Here is a 13,065-nt window from a genome sequence, read left to right on the forward strand (position 1 = left end):
TCCCCCTCTCTTGTGGAGATCTATTCGATGTAATCTTCTTTTGCAGTGTGTTTGTTGAGACAGATGAATTGTGGGTTTATGATCAAGTTTATCTATGAACAATATTTGAATGTTCTCTGAATTCTTTTATGTATGATTGGTTATCTTTGCAAGTCTCTTCGAATTATCAGTTTGGTTTGGCCTACTAGATTGATCTTTCTTGCAATGGGAGAAGTGCTTAGCTTTGGGTTCAATCTTGCGGTGTCCTTTCCCAGTGACAGTAGGGGCAGCAAGGCACGTATTGTATTGTTGCCATCGAGGATAACAAGATGGGGTTTATATCGTATTGCATGAGTTTATCCCTCTACATCATGTCATCTTACTTAAAGCGTTACTATGTTCTTTTGAACTTAATACTCTAGATGCATGCTGGATAGCGGTCGATGTGTGGAGTAATAGTAGTAGATGCAGGCAGGATTCGGTCTACTTGTCTCGGACGTGATGCCTATATACATGATCATACCTAGATATTCTCATAACTATGCTCAATTCTGTCAATTGATCAACAGTAATTTGTTCACCCACCGTAATACTTATGCTCTTGAGAGAAGCCACTAGTGAAACCTATGGCCCCCGGGTCTATTTTCCATCATATTAATCTTCCAACACTTAGCTATTTTTATTGCCTTTTACTTTACTTTGCATCTTTATCACAAGAATACCAAAAAAATTATCTTATCATATCTATCAGATCTCACTCTCGTTAGTGACCGTGAAGGGATTGACAACCCCTTTATTGCGTTGGTTGCAGGGATTTATTTGTTTGTGTAGGTGCGAGGGACTCGTGCGTGGCCTCCTACTGGATTGATACCTTGGTTCTCAAAAACTGAGGGAAATACTTACGCTACTTTACTGCATCACCCTTCCCTCTTCAATGGAAAACCAACACAGTGCTCAAGAGGTAGCACACATCCTATGGCTTGCGAAAGGGATTCTTCAAATTAGTAGAAACCAATCTTGAAAAGAAATTACTAAAAACCAATATTGTTCAAATTTCATATACCTGGACCCTCTCTCGGGAGTATATCAACATTGGTGATATCACCAAGAGGGCGTCAGAGGCTATTTGTTGCCTCCATTTGTCGGTGTCGGTGTTGCTTATAAAGATTCACCCTTTCCCAACGAGAACCAAACGGGGTCAAGTCGTTCAAGAACATCACTATCACAGACAAATATCATTGGAAAAATAGATCAACAAGTACCGTCTACTATATTTAACCTACTTTAACCTACAATATCTCAGACCCATTAACATCAAGTATTTGGAAAGCCCATGACTCTGCACTAAGGAAGCGCCAGAGATTAAACCCTCAATATTTGTGATAACTAAACATATATATGCAACAAATGTTGGGTTTATTCCTTCCTGCTTTTAAATAGTTTTACGTTTTGCTGATTTCCCCTGGTACTGAAGTGATTATTGTTGTTGAATGCACTCATCAGGTTATTACACGTGCACAAAATTGATCACATGCTCACCAATACTCCAGCGAGGCATCACTACCTGGGTTCCTAATTCATTGAAGAGACAAACATCAAAGTCTGGAAGATATTTTAGAAATGATGAAGTCGACGTCCAGCAAGAAGCTCTAGGAGTTTTAATGGGCCACATTAAAATCTGTGAGCTCGCAGGATATGGGGTAACCTTCTCATCCCCTTGCATACTTTTTGTTATCATGCATGTAGTACTGTAACATTTGAGAACATAGTTCTTCAAAAACAGTTGAGAACTACTGTATAATTTGAAACTACTATAGCTAAAAAGTGATTTACATAATTTGAGAACTACTGTATATCTCCATATGGCATTGTAGAACTAAAAAGGTGATTTACTAAAAAGTGATTTACATAATTTGAGAACCATTGTAACTAAAAAGTGATTTACACCCTCTCTCTACCATCGTATCTTTAACAATTGTGACAATGGAAGCTTGCATTTCTCCATATCCAGAACGGGAGTATAGATTGTAATCGCAGAGATTTACCTCTTTTACAGCGAGGTCATGTTGAGAAATCTAACAGCTCGATGCCTCGCTACAGTTGTGGCTACTACATAAGAACAGTTGCGGCGGTGATGTTGATCTCATAGCCATAGATTAAAATAGCCCGCGAAATAGTCGCGATAGCTGCGCTATAGCTGCCCGGGAGCCTCGCCGCTACGCTATGGCTGCTGCCGCGAAATCCTCCACATATCCCTATAAATGGCTCAACAATCAACAAATCCCTCCAGAATCATCTCCCCCACCAGAAAAATTTCCGCTATTTGCCGCGATTGCCCGCTACGGCGGCCGCTATAGCTGCTGGGAGAGGCCGCCGCGAAATCGTTTCTCCCGCGATTTTAATCTATGCTCACAGCGCACCACCCGCGCGTAGCTCTCGGCGTGGGCTCGTCCTCCCGGCCGCCGGCGGCGCAAAGGCCATTGCAGCCAGCGGTGAAAGTTGCTCCTCTTCCTCCTTTTGGTCCCCTCACGATCGCCCATCTCAAGAGTTCTGGTTTTCAGGGGAAACGCATGTTAATGGGAACGAGTGGATTATGCCCTGATTTTCTTCAGGAGAGACGACAGATATACATGGAACGGAATATGGATTTCGCCCTGATTTTTCGCATGAGAAAACAAGGAAAACCGGAGACAGGAGGAGATTCTTTGATCGAGGGAGGGTGTGACATGCGTACTAACTAAAGGAGGTACAGATTCCCTTTTAGTAGTAGAGAGATGTAATTTTCATAACAGATGGAAAGACTATCTTTTTGAGAACTAACGTATGGAAAGACTAATTCTAATGATTGAGCGACTTATGTAATGTTAATTAATTTGGATTTGGTCTTTAAATATTGATTGGAGATTGATCGTGATCGATTTTTTTACATAAAGATATTACTAAATAAGTTGCGCCCGCACGAAAAGTTTTGATTTGTTCAGATTTTTTTCTTATTGTGTGGGAGGTGAAGTGAAAAAACCCATTGAAGAGTCGGCGGCAGGGGGATTTGAGATGGGATCGAGAGGAGCGCTTTTTGTGGGGGGGGGTGGGGTTTTTTTATGCCTGTGTGGGATGGGGTGGGGTGGGGGAGGGGACGAAAAAACCCAGCAAAAAAACCAGATAAAAAAACCAGACAAAAGTGGTGGGACTATTGAATCAACTCATCCATTAGGAGTAGAGATTGATGAAACCGAAAAAAAAACATGGCAAAATAAAGAAAACCCCAAGAAAACGTGAAAGAAACAGAAGAAAATAGAAGAAAAATAAAAAAGGAAATAAAAACCGATATGATGCTGTCAAAGATCGTGAAATCCAATGAAAACCGGTGAAAACTGTAAATGAAAAGAAGGAAGAAAACCACAAAAAAAACCGGGCAACGACGGTAGTGTATCTTAAAGCAACATCCATCCAACGGCTCGGCTCGTGACTGAAGACTCCGTAGAATTTATTTAGGGCTTCCCTTGGACATCCGCGAGCTCTTCAGGGCTTACGACATCCGCTCGCCGCCGCGAGCTCTTCAGCGCTTCACTGCCATCGAGCTCCCGACCTAGCGGAGGCGCACGAGTAGAAACGGCGGCTTCCTCCTTTCTGCCGGTAAGATCTACTGGATCCCTAACTCTAATCGCCGCCTGGCTAGCCCCTCACCACTCTCATCTCTAATTGCAAGGCTAGGTCTTCTAAGAAGCAACAGTGATGATCCCACATGACCCTAAGTGACCAGCAGCAACAATCTCATCCATGTAGCTGTCAAATTTAAATTTTCTGGATCTGGGAAGGTTAAATTTTCTAGATCCGGGGAAGATTGATTTGTTGTTGCTTCATGGAGGTGGTTGTGCTCTTTTGGTTTTGGGGATAGTTAACCTGTTTTTCTCTCTCTCCTCACGTTGAGGTAGTTGCTATTTCCTCTTAAGGTCCCTCATTATTAGTTTTGTGTAGCTTACATGCCCCCTCTTGGATTATTAGTTCTTGATTAATCATAGTTTGAGGATTTTTTTGGTGTAGCTTATATTGCCCCTCTTGATTAATCATAGTTTAAGGATTTCTTTGGTGTAGCTTATATTGCCCCTCTTAGTGTTTGATCCTAGTTAGAGGATGTCCAGGCACTATCCTTTGGAACTAGGCTTTGGATCTACAACTAGCCCATTTGGTACTTTGTATTTATTTTGCTTTAAGATATGTTTTATATCAAGTTTCACAGATATAGGCGTTTATCCATCAATTTTTGCTATAAGTCATAATGATCTTCATTTTGTATTTAAACTGTACCTTATGGTGGTATTATTGCCTTTTGTGCTGGAAGCTTTGCTGTAAATTTGCTCCTAGTTTTTTGTTTTTATCGTAGAATATGATTATTAGTAAGGGATACTATCTATCTTTATACTATGAAGAATGATCACTTTCTTTAGCTGTTTTTTCTAGTTTATACTTCACTATGATTTTTCTTGTAAATTTTGCTCTTCAAGTTTCCTACTTTTGACTATGATTACTAGTTTTCTTGTAATTTTCTCCTAATATTTTAGTGCTAGTATTTTAGTTGTAACTTCAAGGCTCTTGCTAATGTAATTTTTTTTATTTCTTCTTCCAACTATGGTTACATGTTCTAATAATTAATATAACAATTAGTTCTCCATCCATTTATTTGGTTCTTACATACCATATTTTTGGTGGTTAATTTGTTGCTTTTTTCCTATCTTTGATGTTTGCCAGGGGACTTGCCCAAGAGAGTTGATATGGATGAATCAATTGATATGAGTGATGCTCTGGCACATGCTTCCAACCCAGATGACAACATAAGGTCAATAGGAGAAGGCATGCTAAAGCGGCTCCATAATCTTGATCTTCCCAACTTCCTCCTACGACTATCATCTGAGCTCTTGAGGGAGGGGAGTCCAGAAGAGTCTAGGGTACTTGCTGCCATCACCCTTAAGAACTCATTGGACTCAAAGGATCCTGCACTCAAGGATGCGCACGAGGATCTACTTTCTCTAAAATGGCTCAACCTCCATCCCTCAATCCGATCCGAGATTAAAACGAACTTGCTCATGACACTAGAATCTGATTCAACGCAATCTCATTCAAGGCGCCCCTCATCAAAAGTTATTGCAAAAGTTATTGCTAGAGTTGCATGCATGGAGATACCCCGGAATCAATGGCTGGACCTTGTTGGTAAATTAGTGGACAACATGGCAAGTTCATCTTCTTCCCTGAAGCAAGCAACTCTAGAGGTGCTGGAGTATATCTTCGAGGAGAAGATCCCTAAAGTTCTTAAGGGGAATCAAGTGGATGATGTTATGGCTTGTGTCATCAATGCATTGAAGAACCAAGTTCTAAGTTCTGAAGTCCATCTGGCAGCCCTTAAAGTTCTACTCAACATTCTTGAGTTAGCTAAGTTTAAAGGTCATGCTTGGAGAAATTCTATAGTGGCAGTTTGTGATGTGGCAGTAGTGACTGTTTGTGATGTGGCAGGAGGCCGGGGTGAATCTGGAGCGGAGATCAAAGAGGCGGCATTTGAGTGCCTTGTTGCAATGGCATCCACTTGTCATACCAAATTAGAACCATACAAGGAAATCATGTTGAGTCTTACATCCCAAGCTTTGGAAGGAGATGTGGAATCAGTTAAAGTCCAATGTATTAAGTTGTGGATGACTATTTGCCAAGAAGAGATTAATTGGGAAGAGGAGGAGGAGGAGGAAGAAGGAGAAGAAGAAGAAGAAGAAGAAGAAGAAGAAGAAGAAGAAGAAGAAGAAGGGGCATCTAGCTTTATTGATACTCTCTGTTCATTTGTTCCACTTCTCCTACGCACTTACTTAAAAGAAGAGGGAGATTTAAAACAAGAGGACATTTGGAAACAGGAAGATGAGGGAGATGGAGACATTTCCATGACTGCGGAACAAGAAGAAGAGGGAGATGGAGACATTTCCATGACTGCGGAACAAGAAGAAGAGGGAGATGAAAATGTGGAACAAGAGGAAGATGAGACTCTACAAGGCATTTCCATGACATGCCTAGGCCTTGCAGCTCGAATTATGAAGGGTGGAATTGTCCCCCTTGTGATGCATTTTGTTGTGGAAAACATGAATGGGCCACATAAGGTAGCAGCATTGTCTCCATTAGGTTTTATCCTTGAAGGTCCCTCTGTCAAGCAACTTGCTCCTGTGGTTGATTTATTGCTTACCATGATGGAAGATGGGGAGGAAGGTGTAAGAGGCAAGGCTGCATGGAGTCTTGGGCGGCTGTTTGAGCTTGTTGGTGCAAATAGAATTATGAGAAATAAAGTGGTGACCCTGGATGGGATCATGAGGGTCTTGATAGAGGGGAGCAAAGATGTCCCTCAAGTGTCCACTGAAGTGCATGGAGCTCTATGTTTTCTTGCAAGAAGTTATGGAGATGATGCAAAGTCAAAGTCAAACTTATCTCAGCTTTCACCTTTTGTTCCGCCTGTTATTGATGCTCTCATTTGTGCTTCAGATCTGGCTAGGGATACTCCTTATAGGCTTCTTGCATGTCCTTATAAAGCATTGAGTGAGATTGTAAGAGTCAGTCACGTTCAAGACTTGCAAGTCTGTCGGGCACTTATAGGTTTGATGTCTCATATCATGAGAAGATTGAACACTGTGCTTCATGGTCATGGTGCAATTTCATCTCTTAAGAGGAAGAACCAACTTGAGGTCTTGCTGTGTGGTCTACTTAATGTCTTAATCCACAAGCTTGGAAGCAGCAAAAATTTTACACTTAAGTGGTCTGCTAAATGTGTGTTGCTGTTATTGTGCCCTCTGTTGACCCGTGACAGTACTAGTGCACGTGATGGAGCAGCCCTTGCCATTGGTGCTCTTGCTCATGCCATTGGTGGTGATTTTGGACAACACATGCCTATGCTGCTACAATATTTTAGTGTGAAGCGACTCTTTCCAGTTTATCTAGAAGTGATGTGTGATATTTGCCAAGTCTTGAGAAAAAAGGGGAAAAAGGAAGAAGTGGTGCCATCCTTTGATCATATTATGGATGTTCTGTGCGAAGGTATGACAGAAGTGACACTTCAGCCTCCAATTCTATCAAGCATTGGACAGATTGCTCTTGCTCTTGCTCTTGGTGAGAAATTTGAGAAATACCTGCCTCTAGTTATGGAAAAGCTTCTAGTTGTGGAAAAGCTTACTCAGGTCAAGTCAGAGGAACAGGATGAGGATCATAGTACCAAAGTTAGGGAGGGAATATTTGAGGCCTACTATGGCATAATAGGGGGTATAACTGACCCAAGGTCTGGATTCAAGGTAGGATTGGCTCTACTTGACTTCAGTGAACAGGAGAGGAAGAGAAGGTAACAAATGCCTTGTTTTTTTTTGGTTGGACACGTGTACTCATATACTCATTGACTGATTGCCAATTGATTTTCTTTTTCTTCTAGGGACAGGGACGGAAGGACCTTGACAGCAGGAGTTCATGCCTTGTCTCAGCTTCCTCCTAGAGTGGAGGTTTGGTCAGAGGGGTTTATTCGATTGATGCAGGAAGCAAGTATTTATGGTCGAGTGCAGGTAACAGAAGGACAGCAGAAAGCAAGTATTTATGGTCGAGTGCAGGTAACAGAAGGACAGCAGAGTGGGGGCTTGAGGTAGCAGAAGGAAAGCATGGGGGGGGGGTCTGTGAGTGAAGGTAAACAGAAGGGACAACTAATTCGGAAAGGAAGGAAACTCTGCTTTATTTTGGTTGTGAAAACTGTGCTTTATTTTGGGCTGTGGGTTGACTGTTGGAACTGCCTTTATCCTCTAATTAATTAGAATTATTATGGTGGAGTTGGTTATAGCCTTAGGCCATGTTTGGTAATAGTAGTACTAGTGTTTTTTCACCCCCAAGGGGCCTCAATCCCTGGTCTGAAGTATTATTTGGACGAGGGTGATTGCTACTAGTAGTATATAGAATCACGCCGGCATGCACACGCACCAGCGCATGCACGAACGCACGCCACTCGCACGAAACAGGAGCACGCTCGCGCTGGCGCACACACACCAGGAGGCCCGTACGGGGACACCTGTGCAGGGTGTTCAACTGCACAGGGACCCCAGTTACTAGGGCCTCCGATTTTACACACGGTAGCAGCACTACACATCCAGGTGTTCCTTAAATAGAAATACTAACGAAATTGCTGTGCACACGAAACTGCACACACGTCGCGCAGCCGACAGGCATATCCAACGATGGAGCAGTGCTGCTGCCGGCATCAGATGGCCTGAACTTCAGCGTCGTCCACAAGTCGTCCGTGTGCATCTCCGGCAAACGCCCCAGGGCACTCGTCCCATTAATCCGCCGTGATGATGGACTGATGCTTGTACGGCTACGACGTTATGGCCCGTCGCCGTGCGTCCCATCCTCGACCTAGCGTCGCGCGTATTGTGCCTGGTTCACGGCGGCAGCGCATGCGAGACCACCCTCGCGGACAAGCTTGCCGCCGTCGACGAAGAGCCCCCCGAAGAGCTGCAGCTAGGTGAGCGCCGGAGCGCGGCGAAACCTCGCCTAGCTCGTGCTAACCATGTCCTCGCTACGCCCATGGTCGTCTTTTTTCCCCCGCCGCTCTCTTTTGGCCTAACTTGTGGGACGTGCAGCTGCTCATCTGCCTTTGCTCTAAAATCGACAACCACGTTGTGTGCTCGGTGGCTCACCCAGGCAGGGCTCAACCTGCTGGTGCCTTGGTCGTCACCGCCGCCGTCATCGGCGTGTGCACGATGCATTCCGAAGTATTGGCCCACCAGAGCAATTCCCTTTGCGAACAAGAGTTTTTCTTTTCTCACCGTAAGTTTTTGAACCAGAAATGTATGTACTACCCTTATATAAAAATCGACGGTGGGATTGGTTGAATGGATGGAACCGTCCAAGATGCGGGTGGGTATGGCAAACCCTTGTGATGAGCTTGATCGAGACCTCTTCTATGCATCCTCACACATCACCATCGGCAACTATGCACGTGCGTCATTTTGGGACTCCCCTTGGGTAAATGGAGAAGAGCCGTCCGACATCGCCCCTCTCATCTTCGAGGCTTCCAAGCAGAAGTGGAAAGTCATGGATGCCATGCACAAAGGAAATTGGCTAAAACAATCAAGCTCCTAGACAATTGGACGATATTGTCACTCTTTGGGCTCGCGTTAGGGCCATACCGATGGTGGTGGACATCGAGGACACCATTATTTGGAAGCACACAACCGACGGGTCATACTCCGCCACCTCCGTGTACCACGGCCAACTTCTTGGGTCGTTCTGCTCACCCATGGGCGCCGCGGTCTGGAAGGCTTGGGCTCCCCCTAAGATGAAATTTTTCGCCTGGTTGGCGTTCCAAAACCGTGTCTGGACAGCGGATCGGTTGGAAAAAATGGGGTGGCCTAACTGCGGGCTCTGTCCGCTTTGCAAGCAGACAACAGAGACGGTCGGACACATCTTCTACAAGTGTCGTTTCTCCATTAGGCTGTGGGGAATGATCAAGGGCTGGCTCAATCTCGACTTCATCGACTTCTCAACTTGGGGGGCTCAATGCTCCATCAAGGACCGGTGGATCAACATGTCGGGCGTCAGGAATGACGAATCGGAAGGCGATAGCCTCCCTCACCATGCTAACATGCTGGACCATTTGGTGCGAAAGGAATGCTAGGGTGTTCCGGCACAAGTCTACTCTTCCGTCCATCCTGTTATCAAACATCCAAGCTGAGGCAAGGCTTTGGGTCAATGCGGGTGCAAAACATTTGGGCCACATCATGTCGGGAGAGTAGTGGCCTTGTAATTCTTGTTTAGCTTTCCTTGTAAAAGCAACTCCAAACTTCTTTGTAATTAATGGATGGCCAATCTTTTGCCTCCGTTTCGAAATGGTGGGATCGCACAGATACTGCTCCCTCCCCAGTAGCAGTATAGGGTGCCGTAAAAACCCTATTCTCTTCCACTTCCAGAGCAAGTGTTTAAACGGCTTCAACACACATCACTTCCTCTTCAAGTAATCCAAGATGTTATTCTTATGCCTTGGATTAGAGCATCTACAACCGGGCCCCTCAAACCCGTCTCAAACATCCGGGCAGGCCGCTCGGTCACGATTTTTGACTCAGACGGGCCTCTCAAACGGCCCTCAAACGCCCGGGCTGACCGGCACCCACCATATCCAGCGCGCCCGCCACGTCGGCGTGACGAAGGCGCCCCATACGGAAACGCCCGGAAACCCAACGGTCCGACGGACGCTGCGTCTGTCGCCGTGTGGCGTCACTCCGGCAGGCTGCGTAGTGTCTTGCCCGACTATTTAAGCCGGCTGGCGCCCCCAGCCATAGCACATCCGCCTCTTCCCTCCCTCCGCCGCCACTCGAGCCCGTTAGCCATGCCCCTACGCCGCCGCTACTAGACGATCCAGCACCGTCTCTTCCTCCTTGAGCAGGTCCAGATCCGTAGGGAAGCGGGGCTACCTTTGGAACCGGAGGTGGAGGAAGAGGAGGTGCCGGCGGAGGAGGAAGAGGAGGAAGAGCAGGAGCCGGCGGACGAGGAAGAGGAGGAGGAGCAGGAGCCGGCGGAGGAGGCATCAAAGCTAGATGTGGGGGAGGAGGAGGCATTGGCGATGGAGGAGGACGTGGGCGCGTGGCCGGAGCAGCACGCTATCCTGAGCTTCATCCGCTCTGAGTTGGCTGCGGAGGCAAGGCGTCGCCGTCGGCAATAGATGGAGGCGGCGGAGGCGGCCCAAGCTCCGGCGCTGGCGGCTCCGGCTTCGGTGCAGGCGACTGAGGCCATCTCCAACAACGACGAAATTTGATTAGTATAGAACGTAGTACGTAGCTATATATATTAGAGAAAAGTATACTTTTAGTCCCTCAACTCTTCGGGGAGTCTAAATTTCGTCCCTCAACTCCTAAACTAGTCAGTTTGCATCCTTAACTCTTAAAACGGACCAATTTTGTCCCTTGTCTCGGCCGACCCGGTGTCGCTGCTGACTCAGCACGGTTTTGCCTGGTCTTTGTCCACGTGGCGGTATTTCTCTTGTCGTTCTATTGAACCATTTCATCGAACACCTGGCATGCACTCCCGCGTGCTGTCCATGGCCGAGCAGTGGCGCCTCGCCGCCGAACAGAAGTGGCGGTTTCTCCCGCCGGCGGTCCCGTGGCTCACCACCTCTCACGAAGTGCGTCTTCATCGGCTTCCTCCAGGGCGCTTGCCACAGCCTCCCCGTCCAAACGTGCTACTGGGAAGCCTTCGTGCGCTGGTTCCTATGCCGTGTGCTGGACATTCCGATGGCGCATATCGGCTGCTGGACATCGCCGTCCACCGCAGGGAGCTCTACATGATGTATGACCGCGGCTGTGTGTAACGACCATGGTCTGGACGGGCCGACAAGGGCGGCTCGAGCACGGCGACAGTCTGGATAGAGGCCGTTCGGCGCGTCGGCCACGATCTGGACTTGGGGCGTAGTGTGGCAACGACAAGGTGAAGCCAACCAGAGGCCTGAGAAGTGTGGTCGGCAAGCCGAGGGGAGCTGCTGAGAGCCAACCGCCGCCTGCCACATTGGCAACGGCTAGTGCCGACGCGCGCCGTGGGGTTGGTGCACTAGGACGGCATGGAGGCACTCTGCGTCGTCCGCAAACTCGAGTGCTTCGTCCCATGGAGATAGCCGTTGCCACGAAATTCTTCTGCCAAGAAAAGTCGACGGCGTCCGTGGCCACGGCGAGGCAGTGTGCGTGGATCTAACTGCAGCACCAGTGCACAGCAATGTCAAGGGAGACGATGACGAGCTGGTGGTCCCAGGATCTCCATGGTGTGCTCGCCTACCCGGAAGCTCTACAGAACACGTCCAACACGGACCCCGGCTTCGCCCAAGCCGAGTTCAGCACCGTCAGGATCACCTTGTCGACTTGCAGCCAGCGTGCGTGCCAAGCTGCAAATAGCCTCAGCAGTGTGCGTGCTTGCGGCACAGTCCTCTCTGCCGAGGACACGCTCGTGTTATTTGTGTGGGACGAAAAGATAGAAGAAATGTAGGCGCGCTTCATGTGTTTGATGAAATGCCCATAGAGACAGTGAGAAGGAAGAGGAAAGAGGGTGAGTAGGAGAGAGAAATACCAACCACAAGGACGAAGACCAGCCAAAACCGTGCTGAGTCAACAACAATACCGGATCAGCCGAGACGAGGGACTAAACTTGTCCGGTTTCAAGAGTTAAGGATGCAAAATGACTGGTTTTAAAGTTGAGGGACGAAATTTAGACTCCTCGAAAAATTGAAGGATGAAAAGTATACTTTTCTTTGTATATTATGCATAATTTTGTATGGATTTAGGGGATGCATATTAGAGAGTTGTATGTGGAAAAAGAAATATGAGGCGTGCCCGGTCACTATCCGCGGACGCGCCCGGCTCGTCCACGGGCGTTTGATGGGTCGGATTTGCCAAGTACGACCATAGATGCTCTTAATTCCTTCGCATTTTCGAAAATAAATATGTTCCTTCGCTGAATCTGAATAGGTATGTACCACCTCAATCCACCATCTGGTTATTCGATGTTTTCATCCGGAATTCTTTCTCTGTTTCTGCTTGCCTGCCAGTAATTTGGGTGCGACGATTGGAGTTGGAAGCCAAAGCCCGATCGCTTGGTCTCTGATTCATCAAGAGGGACGACTAGACCAGGCCCTGGACCGGACTATCAGAGCGCCACGCGCTGCTGCCTCATATCTCCTTCTCAAATCTATCAAAGTTGTTTCATCCTTCTTTTTTTCGGTGTTCTGTTTTTCATACTCCCAAACAGTAACTGGTATTTGCCTCTTAGATTTCTTGTTTGCAATGTCTTTTAGTTATAGAATGTACTACTTTTTATTTACAATGAGAATCACTTTTCGACAAGATGTAGTTCTTCAAACTTGTACTGCCAACATGTCTTTTTTTTTTAAATATCGTTTCCTAATTTCCATTGCTATCGATGGCCTAATTTTTGATTTTGTACCGGGCCCCTGTTTTGTCGCGTACGGCCCTGAGGAGGAGGGTGCACGTACACACGTGGGTGCTTTTGCGCCGACCACCACCGCGTACCATGCGTGAGTCGACGGGCGCGGCT

General features: G+C 46.8%; 1 protein-coding gene across 1 annotated transcript; it reads left to right on the forward strand.

Moving 5' to 3' along the window:
• The first annotated feature begins 3,456 nt into the window (after positions 1 to 3,456).
• On the forward strand, positions 3,457 to 7,677 carry LOC123054708 (importin subunit beta-1). The gene is made up of 3 exons (XM_044478542.1): positions 3,457 to 3,612; positions 4,726 to 7,333; positions 7,421 to 7,677. The coding sequence occupies exons 2-3, from the start codon at positions 4,749 to 4,751 to the stop codon at positions 7,626 to 7,628; spliced, it is 2,793 nt and encodes a 930-aa protein (XP_044334477.1). The 5' UTR covers positions 3,457 to 3,612; positions 4,726 to 4,748; the 3' UTR covers positions 7,629 to 7,677.
• Positions 7,678 to 13,065: the final 5,388 nt, after the last annotated feature.

This window comes from Triticum aestivum, chromosome 2D, assembly GCF_018294505.1.
Source record: "Triticum aestivum cultivar Chinese Spring chromosome 2D, IWGSC CS RefSeq v2.1, whole genome shotgun sequence".
Lineage (NCBI taxonomy): Eukaryota > Viridiplantae > Streptophyta > Magnoliopsida > Poales > Poaceae > Triticum > Triticum aestivum.